The sequence below is a fragment of the Camelus dromedarius genome, chromosome 3 (genome assembly GCF_036321535.1).
Source record: "Camelus dromedarius isolate mCamDro1 chromosome 3, mCamDro1.pat, whole genome shotgun sequence".
NCBI lineage: Eukaryota > Metazoa > Chordata > Mammalia > Artiodactyla > Camelidae > Camelus > Camelus dromedarius.
The window spans coordinates 48,654,118-48,674,575 of record NC_087438.1 but is presented as its reverse complement, the minus strand read 5'-3'; the positions used below and the strand labels follow the sequence as shown (position 1 = coordinate 48,674,575).

General features: G+C 42.5%; 1 protein-coding gene across 2 annotated transcripts in view; it reads right to left on the bottom strand.

Annotated features, from left to right (window-relative positions):
* Window positions 1-20,458, bottom strand: part of ARHGEF28 (Rho guanine nucleotide exchange factor 28) — a 276,974-nt gene that overhangs the window by 54,203 nt on the left and 202,313 nt on the right. For both annotated transcript variants that reach the window (XM_031446715.2, XM_064481524.1), the window contains 9 exons: window positions 20,153-20,285; window positions 14,034-14,089; window positions 12,892-12,940; window positions 10,478-10,622; window positions 10,275-10,402; window positions 8,929-9,072; window positions 7,577-7,824; window positions 2,618-2,740; window positions 1,293-1,410 (listed from right to left, as the gene is read on the bottom strand). In XM_031446715.2, the coding sequence (XP_031302575.2) occupies window positions 1,293-1,410; window positions 2,618-2,740; window positions 7,577-7,824; window positions 8,929-9,072; window positions 10,275-10,402; window positions 10,478-10,622; window positions 12,892-12,940; window positions 14,034-14,089; window positions 20,153-20,285 (1,144 nt within the window). The remainder of the gene's footprint in view (window positions 1-1,292; window positions 1,411-2,617; window positions 2,741-7,576; window positions 7,825-8,928; window positions 9,073-10,274; window positions 10,403-10,477; window positions 10,623-12,891; window positions 12,941-14,033; window positions 14,090-20,152; window positions 20,286-20,458) is intronic.

Below are 20,458 nucleotides of genomic sequence, written 5' to 3'. Positions count from 1 at the left end.
GGAGCACGAGCTGACCTAACACAATTGGACCGAAGTTAGTCTCTGAGGTATCATATTAAACTTAACCTCAATGCAAACTGCGAGTCTTAATTTTGCTTTCATTCTTTTACTGAGAACAAAATTATGAGGCTTTTCTCTTTACATAGTGCTTATATTTTCTTTTATGTTAAATTATAGGAAGCAGTACAAATGGGACGTAAGGAATAGACGCTACCGTTCCTGCCTGAACTTAAGTCCTAATGTGACTAAAAACATGGAAAGACTATATCATGCATTTCTCCTCACCTAGACCGCTTCCAAAAAAAAAAAAAATGATGTTAGAAGTTGACTTTTTTAGAGTGGGCTCTTAAGATCTCATTACCATGTTCAAGATGTCCAAATCAAAGGATCAGAATAAAGATAATAAAAACAGCTTCCACTTATCAAGCACTTTGTTTATAACCAGGCTGTGTATTGGGCAATTTCTGAGATAATCTCATTTAATCTTCACAACAATTCCGTAACATGAGGATTATTCTCATTTGTAGAGGAGAAAATTGAGGTTCATTTCATTAACTTGCCCAACAAATGAGTGGCAGAGCCAAGTATCTGCAATGGCAAAGCAAGTGCACAGGATGCCACACCCAAGCCCCTGTTAACACAGCACATGACCACCCTAGTAATTTACTCAAGATCAGTAAGCTAGCTTGAGGAATAGGCACTTTTACCCATCCATTCATTGCACTGTTATATTTTTTTATTGAGAGCCTATTGTGTACCAGCCACCACACCAAGCACTGCATCTGGACCCCACAAGGAGCATACAGTCCAGCCACGTGCATTAACAGCTTCTTAAAGCGTACCCAGATGTTGGTCCCTGAGCTGGATGAATTGTCAGGGTCAAAAAAGGCTCCTTCAGGAAGCATTCTCAGTCTAAGAATTCACTGCTTGGGAGAGGTGAGGCTTGATCGCACTTCCCAGCGCTTCATCAGACAGCTGGGAAGGTAACAGCAAGATGAAGAAGCAGAGGTATGAAGGACTGGGTGTGGGAAAAGCAGAAGGGAAGGGCGGGGTCGAAGTATGAGGAAGCCTTCTTGGTTTGGGCTGCCTGGAGGAATGCAGACTACTGGCCAAGCCACATTATGAAAGACAACTTTTCAAAATGGATCTGAATCCTAAGGCTCTACCGTTTTTCCATAATGAAAAATCTTTATGAATCAGAGGCCACAAGCATTTATAGCTGTTTACAACACCTCAGTTACGTTGAAAACTAATGGAAGAGGCAAATGTTTGTCCCAGAAGTCATCACTCACCCTTACTGTACTGCAATATCCTTTCCACCAACACAGGGTATTTTGTGATGCGCTGAGTGACCAGCAGAATGCATTCTGGAATTCCTCGCCTTCGAGCCAAAAGATTACTGTTTCGGAGCTTAAAATATATAAAAACATATAGATTTTTTTAATATATGTAAACTCTACCTGTATTTTCTTTTTAGGTAGGAATTTAATAATACAGAGAATCTACAACAGTATAATTCTATTCAGATATAACATGTATTATCATTAATTAAAATTTGATATATTATCACTAAATTGTACACTTTGTCATTAATTTCAATAACCCAACTCCCCAAGACTGAGAAGTTTCAAGCTACTCTGATGTATCTATGTATTTAATTCCAAAAATGAGCAAAATTTAATACTTGTAAGTGCTAAGATTCATGAAAAGCAAACGTTTTGAAAAATACTCAGAAATCAAAGTCAGATTTTGAACATGAGTGTGCAATTAACTATTTATTTTTCCAATAGATTTTTCTCTACATTTCTTACTATTCATCGTAGCATTTAAAATTCCCTCTACACAGGACAGTATTTTTCTAAAAATCTCAAAATATTCTTTGCAAGTTCTCAATACACACATATGTTAAAAAAGAAAAAAAAAGGAGGTAGCATTCTTAAAATGGTAGATAAAAACATTAGAATCCATGATATTCTAAAGGACAAGTTTCTTCAACAAGTAAGTTGCCCCCCTCCCTAAAAATGGGATGGCAGCATTCAATTTAAAGGCAATTTAAAAAGACATAATCCCCACGTACAATACATGAACCCTGGTCAGATCCTGATTTAAGCAATCCAATTTTATGAGATAACCAGGGAAATGTAAATACTGATGAGCTGTTTGAAGGTATTAAATAACATATTATTGTTAATTTAAGTGTAATAATGTTATTGTAATTTTTAAAAGACATATGGTTTAGAGATGTAAGTTACATATGAAATGATGTACATCACACATTTGCCTCAAACTCATCTGGTGCGGATAGGGTAGATTCTTTATTTTTCTCTGGTTCTTCCAATTTGTAACTTGTCAGGGCCTGAAACAGCTTCATAGGATATTACAAAGGTGCCCTTTGGAAGTTTGGAGAACGTGACTTCACAAATATAAGATACAAAAGTAAATGATTTTGGAGAAATATTCTACTAGCACAGAAAAAGAGATTATCTTTGCCATAAAACTATCATTTCCTTCCTCCCTGAAAAACAGCTTCTAGATGTGAAACTTGGTTAGATCATGTAAGAAACAAGCAGAAGCCTCATGCAGGCTTACCATTAAAACAGAGTTTTAAAATACTTGCCTTAATAAAATTCTGAAACTTTTTGTTCTGCTGGAGTTCTTTAAAGAGGCTAACAGCCTCTTTGTGGTGGCTACAGAATTCTCCATATATTTTCTTCATTTTATTTGCATTTTCTTCTGAAAACTGCAAAGAATAACATTTCAATGATGGTTTATAAATTTAGTTCTAAACACTAAAAAGAACATACAATTTTCATATATTTTTAATATATTCTTTGCAAACAAAGAATAAACATCCTGGAATTTCTGACAAAAATCACTTCTCTTCCCTGAACGCTTTTTAAATTAAAATAAGAGGTAGCAGTCAACAGTTAAGAGGGCAGGTGGGTACAGCTCGGTGCATGAGGTCCTGGGTTCAATCCTCAATACCTCCATTAAAAAAATTAAAAATAATAAATAAATAAATACAATTTTTTTAAAAAAGAGTTAAGAGGAAGACATCAACCTAATGTAATTATATTATATTGAACTAACTCACTTTTCAACAGTCAAATGAAAAACATTTGATGTATTTTTTATGTGTTTGTGCAACTTTATAATTTCGATTTATAGTTTTAATACTTTTATAGATTGAAGGAAGGGAATGGGGCAATGTTTGCAGATCCTCAGGAAGGCTGACATTTACAGTGGCTAACTGATCGTGTCCATGAACTCAGTCCTCAGCTTGGGAATTTGATTTTTGTCACCACAAATGGATCAAAAGGCAGGTTATCATTAACCAAGATGACAGAGAAAGGTGAGTAATCAGAAGGCAAATTTATTAACTGAAGGACACATGTAGAGATGTGAGCTGGATACTTCACTACCATGACTTGTAGAAAATTCCACATGGGAAACAACTTGACATCATAAGGTGATATGGAGAGAATTAGCTGAATTATTTAAATGCCAATATTTTCAGACTCTGACGACACTGTGTACGCATGTCCATGTTGAAGATCACTGCAACAGAAACCAGACCACACCTACACCCCCTTAGAAAGTACTTAACATTTACATCACTACCTCTGGTCTTGTCACCTTCGCATAGTTTTATCTACGCTCAAGGCCAATATATCTCAAGAGATGATCCTTAAACCACCAACAATAATACTTAGGTACAAATCGAGTAAAACATACACAGGCCTTGTATGCTGAAACGACACAATGCTAGTGAAAGAAACCAGAGGATTTAAATAAGCATACCATGTCTACAGAATGGAAGATCCAACAGCGTAAAGATATCGATTCTCCCCAGATTAATATACAAGTTTAATACAATTCTTTTCAAATCCCAGCAAGTTTTTTATAGACATAGAGAAAATTATTCTAGAATTCATATCAAAAGGTAAAGGAGCTAGAATAGCTAAAAACAGTTTTGAAAAAGAATAAAGCCTATTCAATTTCAAGATTATTTAACTACAGTAATAGGAACTGCGGAAGGATACACACGGGTCAATGGAACAAAATAGGAACCCAAAATGCCCAACAGATTTTGACAAAGGGCAAAAGCAATTTATTGAAGGAAGGACAGCCCTTTCAACAAATGAGACTGGAGCAACTGAATATCCACAGACCAAAAAAAAAGAACCTCAACCAAAGTCTCATGTCTTATACAAAAGTTAAGTCCAAATGGATCACAGACTTAAATGTAAAACGTAAAAATATAAAATGTTTCAGAAAAAACACAGGAGAAAACCTTTGGCATCTCAGACTAAACAAAGAGTTCTGAGACTTGAAGACCAAAAGCACGATCCTTAAAATGAAAACCTGACATGTTGACCTCACCAGAACTACAGAAGTTACAGACTTAGAGAAAATATTTGCAAGCCATATATCTGACTGAAGTCTAGTATCTGGAATATATGAAGAAATATCAATATTCAACACTAAAAAAAAAATCCAATTAGAAAATGGGCCAAAGACAAGAACAGACATGTCACCAGAGAGGAGATACAGATGGCATATAAGCATGTGACAGATGTCCATCATAAGCTACTGGGGAACTGTGATTTAAACCACAAGGCGACATCACTACACCCCTCTCAGAACAGTTAAATAAAAAACAGTGACAACACCAAATGCTGGCGAGGAGGTGGGGAAACGGGATTACCTGTACATTGCTGATAGGAACGTAAAATGGTACACGGAAAAACAGCTGGCAGTTTCTTAGAAAACTAAACATGCTATTATCAACCACACAACCCAGAAACTGCACTCCCAGGCACTGATCCTGAAGAAATGAAACCTTAAATGTGCACACACATCTGCATGTGATTGTTTATAGAAGCTTTATGTGTAATAGTCCCAAACTAGAAACAACCAGACGCCCTTCTACAAGTGAATGATTAAACAAACTGTGGAACATCCATACCACGGTATACAACTCAACAGTAAAGAGGAATGAAGTAGTGTCATATGCAGCCATCTGGATGATTGAAAGAACTGTGCTAAGTGGAAAAAAAAAGCCAGTGCAAAAGGAACGTACTGTGTCTATAATCTATATAACGTGTACAATTTATATAACATTTCTGAAATGGCAGAATTATAGAAAGAGAGAAGAGATTAGTGGTCGCCAGGAGTTGGGGACAGGAGGGAAGTAGATGTGGTTATAAAATGGCCAGAGATGAGGAATCCTTGTGGCAGCAGAAATGATCTGTATTTTTGCTGTATCTATATCAGGATTCTGGTTGTGGCACTGTGTTACAGTTTTTAAGATACTACCAGTGGGGGAGAAATAATTTTAAAATGCCAAATCCCAGACCCAATCCTATCAAACACCACACTAGGGGTTGGGAGCACAGGATCTGAACAAGCTTTGGGAGGTTCCCAGGTACTGGAAGTAGGGAACGACTGCTACACCCCAACCACGTCCCACAGGCTCGCAGCTCCTCACCCACACTCCACGTTCCCGCTGACTCAATCCCAGCCTCGCTTCCTGAGATCCTCCTGAGTCTCCGAGGTCAGAGTGGGGGGCTTCCCCAAACTCTCTCCTGCACCTTTCAACACCTTGTTCTTCCTCGGTTCCCACAGAGCGCCACACCCACAGCCACTGTCTGAGAATTTTGCTAATAGGTTTTTCAGGAAATAGCTTTATTTACAGAGTGCCGGAAGGAATCCCTTGCCACACCCACTAAGCATACTCGTCCACAGGAACACAAAAGCAGACTTAATCATTTTCTCTGAGTACTGAGGATCTCTCCCCAGTGCTTCATCTAAAAGACCGCCAGGCTCACCCTGTGCAACAGCCAGCTTCCCAAACCTTGTTCTCAACTTCAGCCTTGCTGTTGTCCACACAAATTAAATAAAAATATAACGTACAGATGTGAAGTTTATGTTAGCTATGAAAAGTGATGTAAAGAACGAAAATGTTTTAAGTGACTAGAATTAAAATAATGATTGTTTGGATCAAGGAAAGAGATGGACTCAAATACTTTCAAACGGTAAAATAATCCTGCTCTTCACTTTGGAATGCACTCAGATTCAAGGTCACAAAGACACATTCAGACATTTTTATTCAAACTGTCTTGCAAAGTACTGTACAGCCTCTGAACCTGGCACTGCATATGCTTCAGGCAAATTATGAAGACAGAGCAGATCTAGGATTTTAAAGATAATATGCAAATCAGATAGTGCTTTGATTAGAAACTCATTACTAAGGTGGATTTTATACATTGTTAGGCAAGTGGAAGTAGATTTTGGGCATTTGTCACAGTTCTATTTTTCTTTTTGTGCATTAAAAATATTTGTATTTAAGCATATTTCTATTATTGAACTTAACTTCCGAATTTTTGGCATACAGCCCAAAAGCTGACCTCCACTGGTGTGTGTCACAGGGTGAAACTGATACAAAATTAATATTCTGGAGATGACATTTTGGCGTCTACCCAGAGAAAGCCAAACTAAGGTAACTAGGGATGGCTCTCCAAGCCTTTCCTCAAAAGCTATAAGCGACTGCAAAACATAGCACTGGAGTGAATTCCTAGTGTTCTACTCAAGTGACCCACTCATTCGATAAACATTTATAGTACCAAGCACCGTTCTAGGTGCTGAAATACAGTAGCAAAACAAACAGACGAGACTCCCTGCATTACTGGGACTCAGAGACTTGCAATGGTGGAAGGTTTCCACAGAATGTCCCTGCGATGTCTCAAGACGTCATATTCTCAGCTCAAATCCCAGTGATGCCACTTATGAGATGTGTGAACCTGAGAAAGTCATTACTTCTCCATGCCTCGGTTGTAGGGAAAATAATGTTTACTTCACTGTATTGTGAAGGTTAAGTGAGACAATATGATGGAAGTACCTTAAAAGTGCTGCCTGTTGTACTAAGGTCTCCAGATACGTGTCACTTAACTTCTGTGTTAGTGTGTTTCAAATAGTGAGCCGCTTTCAGAGAGATCAGGGGGCCAAAACAAATTGTCAGAAGTAAGTTGTTTGTTCGTTTGTTTTTTAATTAGGAGAGTGGCACAGCCCATTCTCACTGATGTTTCAAGCATCCCAAGCACTAAGAAGAGCCCCCTTTTAGTGAGATTTGCTTGTCTTATCCCCCAGACATTAGCTCCAGGGCCTGAACGATAACAGATCTGCCTCACTCCTCCAGAAATGAGCCAGTGTTTATCCTGGAGGTACTGGTGGGACTATCATGGGCCCAGGGGGAAGGCATATTATGAGAGAGCCCACCACATCCAGAAGTTTAAGTCAGCTTCCATAGGGAATTCCTTTATGGCTGTGCCTCCTGCTGGAGACAGAGACAGGGCGAGGGATGGATGATACTGCCAAGTCCTGTGGCGCACGGAGGGGTCAGTCACCGGCTGTCTCAGACATCAGTCATACGTACCAGTGCCAAGGAAAAGAAAACCAGCCAAACCTGTCAAAAATCACAACGAGACCAATTCCACTTCTCCGTAGGCTCTGAACACTCCAGAGAGCCTGCACACTTTTAGGTTTTGAGGTTTTAGGACCTTTACAGCTTTCTTACCTGTTGGACTAGAATATCGCCAATTCGGTTGATGATGAAATTCCTGTCGCTGCCAGCACCGGATTCCTGCCTTCGCTCCTTCATACTATAGAAGAAATGCCTGTGGATTTCGAGTAACTCATCTAAACAGGGGAAGATTTTATCCACGGTGCTGTGGTCAAGCTGCAGCTCCTCTTTCATCCCCTTCCGGAAGACCTCGGACATGATGAGCAGGGTCTGGATGTGGTGCATCTCTGTCTGCATTAGCTCTGAAACAGGTGAGCAGAACCACGCTTTAAAAAAACAGGCATCCTTGGAGGTTAACTGGACTTATCATGGTGATCATCTTGCAGTTTATACAAATATCGATTCATTATGTTGTAACCCTGAAACTAACATAATGTTACATGTCAATTATACCTCAGGTTTTAAAAAGTATTCCTATTGACCTAAATTAGTATGACCGCCACCTCACACAGGTGATAAGGGGCCCTCCTCACCACAGGACTTCGTGGCTCATGTGTACACACACAGGATTAGCGCAAACTAAGAGCTAGTTTCATCTTTAAAGCAAGGTATCTTCTTGGAACCACTTTTGACCATTTACTTTAAACTTGAAAAAAAATTTTTTTAATTGAAGTATAGTCAGTTACAATGTGTCAGTTTCTAGTGTACAGCACAGTGTCTCAGTCATGCATACACATACATATATTCGTTTTCATATTCTTTTTCATTAAAGGTTATTACAAGATATTGAATATGGTTCCCTATGCTTGAAAATTTTTTAAACTTCTTTTTTTCCTAACTAGTCTATAATTTAGCTTCCCCTAATTCAGCCTGCCTTCACCCCAAATAGCATGACACCGTAAAACCTCCCATGGCTGAACTCTGTACTCAGACCGCAGCACAATCTCACAGGGCCCTCATCCAGGTGCTGCCAGTCCCACTGCGTCCATATGAGCCACAGTCCCCAGTGTGTGCAGCAGGCAAACCGCTGGGCAATGCATGCAGCAGGCCTGTCTACCCCATCTTAAAACACATGAAAATTCACTGTGATTCTTAAAATAGAGGAGGTAAAAGAGTACAGGCCATGCCCAAGTAAACTTGGAAAGGGAGTGAGAAGTAACACCTGCTTTGTACCGGGTACTCGCAATGCCTTACTTAAGCCTCAGGACATTTTAGTCCTGAGTATCAGTATCCCCATTCCACAAAAGGAAAAGCTGAGGTCCAGGTGAGTGAGGTCTGAGCTCAAGCAACTAGGAAAGGGTAGAGTTGGGATCTGAACCCAGGTTTGAACCCAGGTCTGTATGGTTTCAGATCCCAAGCTCTTCCCTCTGCACCACACTGCTGCAGCCCAAGTCCGAAATGCTTACCAAAAATGACATCCTGTCTCTTGATGACATCCTTCTCCTGCCGACTACAAAACGAGGGGTCCACCACCAGACTCCAAGATTCTGCTTCGAACTCCTGGGCGTCACCGCTGAGGTCACGCCACACAGATGAATCCACGACATCAACTGTGTGTTGAGAAGAGAAAAGAAAAGCCAGAAATGGGGCAACAGGCGTGACACAAGCGGACCTGCACATGTACCCACTAAATAAACCCCCATGAACACAGAAACAACAAAGCCAAAATATTTGTTGACGTGAGTCGAAACATCTGAGACCAAACCAGTGAAATGGTTCAAATCAAGACCTCTCTCAAGAAGGCAAAGCAGAATCAGGTATTAAAACACTGACACTGTATATGCGAGAAAAAAAAAAAAGGAGATGATTCTCTTGTTTGTTTTGGCTTGCTCTATTTTAGTTTTATTTTTGGCAACCTGCAGAGTCCACAATGTGCTTACAGAATCTTGAAGCCACTGATTTCTTTTGCCGCAGGTTACTCGGCACTGTTTACTCAAAGCTGAATTTTGTGCATGTCCACTTGGTTTGCCCTCGGTTGCTGTCCTTAACATGAACGCGCGGCGGGGGATAAGGCGAAGCGTAGGTCACGAGTGAGTACAGATCTTTCTGACAGACTTTGGCAACACACATACACACACCCCTCAGGAACACTGAATCCTCTTTGTCCAAACAGCACTCCTTAGAGAGATTCCAGCTCAGAGAAGTAGAGACACAATGACAGTGGATTTGAAATAAACCGATTCCGGGGGAAGAGCCCACTCGTCTCTCGCCACTACCCCTTTCATTTGCTTCTCCTTCACTTATTGGTACAGCTTGGGTACAATAAGCATTCCCCAGATTGTCCTATCCTACAACATGTTTGTTAAAAATGCTTTTATCCCCCCCCAGAAGTAGGAGGCCACAGACGGGGATAAGGATCTCAGAGATGCAGGCAAGTCCATCTTAAGTAACTGAAATATATATGTTGTAATGTCCGATCCTATTCCAATTCATCAACAGCTATAAAACTTTTCAAAAGAAAAGCAAGCACACATGTATTTCTTTTTCTTCATTATGTTTATGACATAGTTTGGGGGGAATAAGATCATTTAAAAAAATACATCATGCTTCCTTGGTCACTACCTGGGAGTTTCCTCTGGGGCTAAAGTTTTATTCTTCTTATCAGAAGAACCTGTACCTAAGATACACCATCAAATAAAATTCTTTTAAAAAGAACAAAAGAGTACTTTTCAATCTTGTATCCCTCAGAAAACATTCCTTTTGGCAAATGCTTACACAAACACTAGTAAATGCAAGCGTGTCTTCTCCTCACCTTCCATTAAGAAGGAGTCCGTGGAGGGAGACGAGCCCATGGGCTGGAACAGCTCATCGGAATGCGACCTGCTTCTCCAGGTGCTCCCGTCACTCTCGGACTCCAAGGACATCCCTGACCTCCTGAAGCTGGAGGGACAGAGAGAAAAGTCAGCCCTGCAGTGGCCCTGAGACGTCAAGGTGTGAAGCCTCCCTGAGCCTTACCTTTCCAAGGTCGTGCCAGGAACGCTTCTGGACAACGGATGGACTTGCCCTGTGGTTTCCTTCCTGCCAGCCGGCAGCCCGATCGGCATGGAGGAGGAAGGGTGCAAGGAGGGACCAGGCAGGGGGCCGTCTCTAAACGAAGAATCTGGAAATCAGAATGGATGCTTCATGCAGTTTCCACAGAGGGCAGTAATCCCAACGAGCAAGGGCAGTCACGTAAAAGCCAGAAAGCTGAGCACTCCAACGGCCACTTCTACTGCGTCACAAGCCCAGTCTTGAAACCAGCCTCCCTGCCACATCCCGACACCTGCTCCAAATGTCCCTTCCATTGCACAGCCTCCTGATACCCAAGCCATAGGCCTGCTTGAGCATATCCACCTGGAGACTGTGGGCGGCTGGGATTATACAAACAAACAAGAAAAAGGAATGGGGAAGCGCTGGGAATGCCTGCCCATAAAGCACTGCTTGTGTCCCTCCGAGCCAGCTTTAAACAGGTGCAAGGTGTTATTAGCAGTACTGGTAGAAAGCACACTGTGTGTATGAACAAGCAAACACGTGCACACACGCACACACACACACAGCGTGTCAGACTGGAATGATGCTGGGAAGTCTGTTCTTTATGGTATGAGAACGTCGGGCAAAGGAGAGAGTCCTGACATTTACAACAACATGGATGAGCCTAGAGGACATCATGCTAAGTGAAATAATGAAACACAGAAAGACAAATACTGTACAACCTCACTTACATGTGGAAGCTAAAACAGTTGAACTCATAGAAGAGAGTAGAATGGTGATTTGCAAGGGCTGGGGAGAGAGTGAGATGGGGCAGTGATGGTCCAAGGGCACAAAGGTCTAGTTATGCAACGTAAATAAGTTCTGGAAATCTACTGTACAGCCTAGTGCCTATAGCTCACAATACTGCTGTACTGCACACTTAGAAGTTTCTAGGAGGGTAGATCTTATGTTGTGTTCTTACCACACATACACAAATAATAATAAAAGGAGCAGGAGAAAACAAACAAACAAACAAAAAGAATATCAGGCAAATGAAACCCACAAGCCAAGCGGGGCTTTTCTCTCTCACACACTGAAAATGAAGTGGTGCTTCAGTACCTCTCTGGTCAGTTCTAAATGTACGGGTATCCACGCATTTACATTTGATGTGTACTAAAAGTGACTCTCCGAAAACATGTCAGTCCTGTAATATTATAGCTCAGCACACAGCCTTCTCAAGGGGGAAAAATACTTACATGGAGCCCCAAGGTATTACAAGAGATTCTACACATGTATGATTCAATTTTATTCTCACAACTCCGAAGTAAAGAGAAGGAATAGATGGTGTTCTCTGAATTCTAAGAGAAGCTTTCTAATTATTCACATGCTTAACTATATGAAATTGAGAAGCATTTTACAACGGAGGTCAAAGGGGCTTCCGATGTCAAAGCAGGGGAGTAAATAACGTCACATTTGTTGCTGCCTGCACGGTTTACCCTGGAGTAACATCACACAATCACATGCCTCCACCAATTTGCATACTGCAATGACCCCGATTCAAGGGGCTTTTAAAACACTGGTCACATGGTTGCAGCACTGAAATGAAAAGTGACCACAGAAAACGTCTGCCTCCTGGAAAGCGATGCAACATCTGAGGCAGAAGAAACTGCAAAGGACAAATCACAGGAGTTTCAGACTTGGGAGGCCAATGCACGCTATGCAAAGACTGTCAAAGGCTGCAGGTTACCTAAGGGAAACCGTGTAAATTTCAGCAGTGTGTAATGCAAGAAAAAAAACTGGAACCACTGAGTTTAACCGTGTGCAAACAAAACTCGGCATGCCCTGGAACCTCACTGTCATCCCAGCAGAGCTGAGGGGATTGCAGCCTCCAGCACAGCTGCTAAAATGAACCAGGCTGCTGTGATAATGGACAACAGCAACTGGTAAGAATCTAGAGATTCTCAACTTGAAGGCTTTTTCCTAACTTTGTGATTCTTAAGAAGCACGTGGTGCCTATCTTCCTAGATAAACATGTGCTACCGCTAGGAAAACATCAAATTATGTGCATTTACTACAGCGTTTCTCTCTCTCCCCCAGAGGTTGTCATCAATGCTGCATATCGCACAAGTCTGCATCATAGAATCGAGGCCACATCATAATACCTCCTCCATACAGCTCTCCCTAATATCAAAGACCATATAGTTCACGTAGCACAAAGGCTATTAGGCTGCCACCGAAGTTTATGCCATCTGCATGATTTCTTCATGTAACTGAAAATTGTGCCAGTTACGCTCAACATGTGTTATGAGAGAAAGAATAATCAGACAAATGAAGGAAACAAAGGAAGGGGCTTTTTACATTAGAAAAATGTGGTACGTAGGAAACCGAAAAAAGTTCTTGCCATTTTCCACATCACTTACTTCCAAGGATGGTCTGTGGTTTGTTCTTGTTATATTTCTCTTGGAGTTTCTGTAAAGAATATGAGAAACACAGAAAGTAAGATCAAAGAACCACTAGCCTACAAGAATGTCCACACAGTTACACAGAACAGGCTTCTTATCTGTATCATTTTCCTTGTTATTTTATTTCCAACCAAGAGGAATTCAAAGAAGAAGACATAAAATGCATCAAAGAGAAAAACGTTACGATAATGAGACATGCAAGTTATAACAAGGATGTGCCTCCTGAACACATGCCTCATCAAGATCCCAGCTTTATTAAAAGCCTGGGGGAACCGAGAATCTCCAGCTCTGGGTCCAGACCCAGGCTGAAGGAGGAGCTCTTATCAGTGCTGCCTTTCTCCTGTTTGTTCTTTCTGTTCCTGGCTATTCCTCCTGCCGACAGGGCGCCATGACCTGGAGCACTGACATGTCACCCTCAAGCCCGTAACCCGACACGCTGTGTGCGTCATTGAACACAGAGCGGGCAACCCCGTTTCCCGCTGAAGGAGCATTATGCTCACTCACAGGCATGGCTGGCGTGGCATCAGAGTGGGAGAGAAGGGGACACCGGGAGGAATGCCTCCCTCCCCTCGAGCCCACCCCCTAAATACAGAGAACAGTCCTCTGGTCCAGCGGGCTTCACACTGTGGTCCCAGGACCAGCAGCGCCACCCGGGAACTGGTCAGAAATGCAAATTCTCAGAACCCACCCAGACCCCCTGGGTCAGAAATTCTGGGAGTGGGGCCCCGAAATCTGTGTTTTAACAAGTCCCCCAGGTGATTCTGATGCCTGCTGATGTTTGAGAATTACTGCTCCAGACTTCATTTCCGTATGCCCGGGGTCTGCACTGGTAGCCCAAGCAGGTCCTGACGGAAGGCCTAGCCCACCCACAGCATGTGACACAGACAGAGCTTTCCCTCCATCTCGATCTACAAGGGCACAGTTAAGTGAGTCAGTACACACTGTGAGCATCGGCTATTTCACCACTAAAGTGACTACTTCTGAAGTACTTTAACTAGATCTAGACAGAAATAATTAGTAAATGTACAAATCTCAACAGATCACATGAAGCACCGAGCCAGACACCCACACGTAATGCTCACACACGGCTGAGAGCTCACCTTGGTACAGGGAGGGGCAGCATCTTTACAGCCCTTATGTACGTTCACATTACAGTCTGAAACAAAGAAGAGTGTCCATCTTACTGAAGCTGTCCTGGAATGAATGAGACTACAGCACGCTTTTTAGGGTCATTATCCAACGAACACATAAACACTACAAATATTTAGAAAGCTTAAAAAGGAAAGAGAAAATGTTTAAATCACACGAGCCCCACCACGGGAGGAGAGCACACTGTTAATATTTTCATTCCCTTGGAGACAGTTTTCCCCTTCGGCACCAGGTCTATCAATCGTGAAACGTGAGATGACAGGCACTTGTGTGTCTGCTGAGAGCCGTCGCACACCACTCCCAAGGAGTCCGCCCTGGACTGCTGAGGGACGCCTGACGTCTGGCTACTGCCCACTCGCACACTCGGCAAAATGCCTATGAAGACGGAAGAAAGGAAGCATGCCCAACAACGCTAGAAAAAACACACTGTCAGGCTCCGCAAGAACCCCGACTCCCGAGAGGTAACCAAACTCAAAGAGAAAAGTTAGCAACTTGCCTAGGTTCTCCTTCACAAAACAATGTGGTCTCATCTCACTGAAAGAAAGAAGGGGACACTTTGCTGCCCCTTCCCGCCCACGGGCTCAGACGCCCTCCCTGCACAGGGACTGCTTCCCGCCAGGGTCTTCTTGCCCTCCCTCCCCTCCCACCTCCACCCCTACACCTCCGCCCTACAGTGTGTACAGATGGAGGAGCCTGAAGCTTATCAGGAACTTTATTAGCAAAATCCTCCCGCAAGTGCAGGAGGTCTCACTGAGGTCCATCAGAGCCACACCGGACAGTGTCTGTAGCCCCGAGAACTGAGCAAGATGCTGAGCCCACAACCTTCCTCCCACTGTGGGTCTGAGGAGCATTAAGCCAACACCTCAGTGGTCAGTGAGCAGAATCCCGGCGGATTCACGTACCAGACCTGCTGGCAAACATCGAAATCGGACGGCTCTCTCCTCATTCCACAACAAAAGAATGAAAGAAAAAGGCTAAGAGCAGAAGCTAGGAGATCCCACACAACAGTGTCACACTGAAAAGTCACAGGGAGAGGGGCCACTGCATATTATTAAGTTCACAAATAGAGATGAAAATTTGACATATGTCCTCTCTCAGAGACACAAAACAGACATAAAATGGGACCAAAAGGCCATGAAGTGTAGGGAGTACAGGATGTGACAAACAGGCCAACAGGATGAGAGGGAAATGGAGTTCTGAAGGACAAGAAAGGACTACAAGGAAGGAAAAAGAGCAAGAGCGGAACGTAAACCAAACTGAGAAGAATCAATGTGACAAAGTATCAAAGCAGTGCTATGAAATTAAACTTGAAAGATTCCCTCTGGAACGTGGAGAAAAAGAAGGGTATAATTATCAAATAGAAGATGTCACACAAAGACAACAGATGACAGATCACACTTCAAGGAAGAAATCAGAAAAGTGAGATCAGAAGTGATAACTGACAGCTGCAACTGAAAAAAAAAAAAACTTTTATAAAGCTTAAAAAGAACCAAAAAAGGTAAAGAAAAAAGTCTTATTTTTCTAGGAAAAATCATTACATGACACCTAATCTATAGACACATTCTGACAAAACCCATACAATTAAAAAAGTAAAAAGTCTTCAAGCATCTACGGAAGAAAAAGCAACTTGCCAACAAGGGAGTAAGGTCAGCAGGCTCCAGACTTTTCTACTGTCATACAAAATGCCCAGATATAAGGGACCAGTGTTGACAGAGTCTTAAGGGGGAAAGTTTGGCTGAAGAATTTATTTGGCCAGATAAAACTGGTTTTCTTGTGTGAAAGAAGCAAAGATATACCCTTAGGTACACAAGATTCAGAGAACAGATTACCCGAATAACCTTCTTGGGAAAAAAATTACCTGAAATCCTATTTTAGCCTATTAAGAGCAGAATCACAGCTAAGAGTTCAGAAATGGATCAGCTTTATTGGGGGGGAGGGGGAAGCAAAAGTGAGCGCTGAAACCAAGCTAAAGAATCACATCTAAAACACTGTTTTAAGTAGACACAGAACTGAACACAAACACCAAATTGTTGTTGAAATAGAAAATTACTCCTGAAAGATTAAACATACAATATAAAAATAATAATAATGAGTTCAGTATACTCATATATGCTAGGGGGAAAAAGGGGTAACTATAAGAGAAATCAGAGTATTCAATCATAAGCCTTACACAGCCGTAAAATTATTACCAGTAGATGTTAAAACAGCATTATCTTGTCAAATCCCTGGAGAAGATAAAAGCCAACAAGACATGGTCTAAATAGCTAAAGCAGACACCAAGGAAAACAGCAAAGAACTACACAAGATAGTTGTAAAATTAAATGTAAATAAGGAGAAAACCTTCATTAAAAAAAGCTCTCTCGGTTACATTACAGATTACCCATTGCTAAATTAAAGACACACCCCCAAATTAAAAACGCAGAAATAGTTAAGAGAAATACAAACAAGAGGAAAGTAAGAGGAATATTAATTTTAGACACAGTAAAATTCTTACAAAAGGCATTTAACTGCATTAGGGTAATTTCATGTTTACAAAAAAAAAATTTACAGTGAAGCTGTGACTAGTAAACTTCTGTGCACCAAATAGCGTAACATAAAAATATACGTAGTGAAACCTGTTTATAAACAAGGAGAAGTTTAAAGAAATACAGTATTTGTGGAAAACTAGCAACTCGGGCTTTAACAAACATGAATACAGACACCAAGATTTTGAATATTTGTATTATTTTATATCATGTTTTTAAGATGAGAAATATTAATCTTCATAATTTAAAAAAATACACCCATGAAATATGATTATTCATCAATAAGGCAATTTGTACAAGTCATATTCTCTTACCCAATGTAAAAAACTTAATGTTAATAAGCAAAGTTTAAACCCTGAACACTTCCCTCCCAAAAAAACTAAATCTTGAAACTTCTAAAAAACTATGATGTTAAAAAGGAAATTAAACATATATTCAAACTGATTCTAGAATTTAATCTAAGGCAATCATCAAAGATGTGGACAGTGATATGAGCAAAAGAATGCTTCCTGAAACATTATTTATGTTGTGGAAAAAAACTGGAAAAAAACTTAAATGTACAATAAAGAAAAATTAAGCACATTTGATATTATCACCAAATGAGACATTAGCATAAAAAGGTGACTTTTTTAATGATTAGAAGGGACTCCATTAACATACAAGTAGCAGTTTTCTCTAGGTGGGAAAATTTTGGATAATTTCAAGTTTCTCTTTAACCTTGCATCTTCTATGACTCCTACTGCATTTTTTTTTAAAGTAATGACCATTTTAAAAGCTCAGTAAATCCTGTGTACTTTCAGCAATTTCCATCTTCCACGAAAATTTTCGTGGCAATCCAAGTGACCAACTCGGTGTGAACTAACATATTCTGTACGACAAAGACACGCCTTTCAGTGAGCCCTCGGCTTTCTATTGGTCATTAACCACATGAGTGTCTAAGGGCCCAGCTTTGTGACAGCTGCTGTAGGGGCCACAAAAAACCACTGTGTGATTACAGACCTCCAAGAACATAAAGTCTAGTCTAGCAGTTAAAAATCAAAACAAGTTGTTCATATCACAGTTTTAAATGGACCAGGATAAACAGCTTCTAAGTGTGATGCGTAGGAACCTGGGCCACAGTGGTCAGGGAAGACCTCCCAAGAAGAGATAAGAAATCGGGACAATGCAGAGGAACAGGGGAAACCGGAGACAGGAGATGATTGCAAGTGAAGGGACGGAGACAAGGACACACACATGGTGGGAGAAGAGGACCACAGGCCTGGCAGGGCCTCAGGTCTTAAACCAGCACTGAAGTGGGGACCGACCGTAGAACTAGCCAACAGGACGCAGACGGGGAACTGAACGCCCATCTGAGGAGTGTGGGCTTAGTCCCGCAAATGAAAAAGAGAGAAGTCCTTAAGTGCATGTGGGCAGAGGAAGGGAGTGCCTCACTACTTTCATTAACGTGGTAAAAGTGTCCATAATACACTGTACGTGGAAACAGCTGCAGAGAGGGTCACTAGTCCAGTTTGCTGTCAGCAGTCCAGTGGTGCTGATGAGAACCTACCAGAGCCGTAACAGTGAGGAAGGAAATGAAAGACTGATCAGACCACGAGGACTGGGGGGCTGACAGAAGAGCAGCTACCAGTCACACGCCCAAGGTGCGAGCTGGTACCCGAACACATCAGGAAGAGCAGCCCTCTGCACGTGGCCCATGAGGCCGGATTCAGACACGCTGGTGTGGGAGACAAGTTCTCTGGATGATAACGCCCACGGAGAGGGTGTGACTGGGACCAACCCGGTCTGTACCTTGTTCTGCTGTAGTTCTCAAAAGTGGGCCCAGGCTGCACGGGTGCTCAGCCTCTGCAGGCAACTAGAAAGATGGAAGGAAGAAAGTGAGGGATAAAGATGCTAATCTGGGAAGAAGAGGTCTAGGTATGATACTTTAGAACCACACACTGGATGACTATACTTAGGAACAATAAAGAGAAAAGAACAAATGCCCAAGAAGTGAGTCTGGAGGGTAGTCAAAGGACTAAGGAGGCAATACGGGTGGTAAACAGAAGGGTAGTGCGCCAGGGAGAGAGGACATCTACCCAAATGAAGGGAGCCGATCATGGAACCAGGAGAGAGATCAGCAAGTATGGAAACAGTCACGAGGAAAGACGCTCAGACTTGACTAGGAGGAGACTCCAAGTTTCCATCAAGAGCATGATTTCAGTTAAGCAATGGGGACAGAGGCCAAAATGCAGAGGGTTAAGGAAGAAGTGGCGGAGGCAGACTTCAGAGCAGTGAGCGGAGATCACCCAACTTGAGGAGTCTGTCTCGAAATGAGGGGAGACAAAGGTCATAGGGTCGTGGACAAGGCGGGGGGGACAGTGGAGACGATCCAGCCTACAGAACATGTCATCACACGGATAAACTGACTGCTGACACAGAGCCACGCCGGAAACTGTCCACCAGCAACACTTAGCAAACCCCTAGAAAGTGAGCAGATTAACTCTCAGCTGAACTGCCTGATGCTACTTCAGGTCCCATAAAAGGGAGTAATCTAGTCTCCAAGGAAAGCGAAGTTCAAGCATGCAGTGAAGCTGGTACCATGAAAGACGGTGTGAACAGACACACTTCAACCTCTTAATCATTTTCCAGGTATTAAACAAAGAACTTAACCTGTAACCTTCCCCTGCTCTTCACTTCCCTTTGTGCTCCCCTCCCACCCCCCAAATGTTTCCTAGTTCTGGCCGCCAACAAACGCCATGAAATGCTGTCACCTGCCTGGGCCCAAATTATTCTGTGCTGAATCATTCTTTCACTCCACAAATGTGTACTAAGTCCCTACTACGTGCGAGCATTGTCCTAGGCACCGTGGATATATCAGAGAGCAAAACCAACAGACCAGAGTCCATCCCTCATAGAATTTATACTCTGGTGAAGGAGACAGATACATAAAACTGACACATAAAACACAGAGTAAAGTGAAACGATGTTAAATGCTGTAGGGAGCTAAAAAGGGGGAAAGGGGGAGAAAATGAGCCAAGCCTAGGGTGATCAGGAGAGGCCTGCCTGGGGTGGGGGGGGGTCTGAGCAGACCTGAAAGAGGTGAGGGGTGTTGGCAGGGGTGAGAAGTGGCTGGCCTTCATATATATTTTGAAGAAACAGCCACGTGGACCACTGAAAGACTGGATGTGGTATTGAGAGAAAGGCATGAAGAAAGACCCACGATTTTTGGCACAAGCACTTGGCTGGAGTGATGGGACAGCCATTCACTGAGAGGGTCAGCTTGCAGGTGGGCACGGGAGTGGGAGAGCAGAGCTCTGCTTGGGACACTTAACATGTGGGGACGCCAGCAGGCGGTGAGGTATACAAGTCTGGGCTTCTGGGGGACTGTCACTCGTGGACAAAACTCTAACCATCAGGGGTCATTGCTTGGTCAGTTGTGAAGCCGCACAGAGAGCACGGAAACAAAAGTCTCCGTGACCATGCCTGGCGCTGGCGTTATTCCCAGGGAGTTCACCGTCGGGGGAGGCAAAGCACGCAGACAGCACACACCGGGCCCGAGAACTTACTGCAACACTGGAATGACTCTTTCCCCAGGAGCGTTTTATCACAGGCCAAACACTGCAGACCCCCAGCGAATGTTCCAGGGACAAACTGATGTCGACTCAGTTTCTCTTTGTCTTTGGCATCCTTGCCTTTTGTCTTCAGAGATGGCAGCAGCAGCAACGTGGGGAAAAACGAGAGGAGAGAAATGCTGAGAGTTGATAGGCTTAGAGAAGCCATACAAAGTCCTGCACATTCAGTCAGGACAGACGGACCACATACCAAGAAGTACGAGAACGCCCCAGCGTAACAGCACCCAGGGTGAAGTGTTC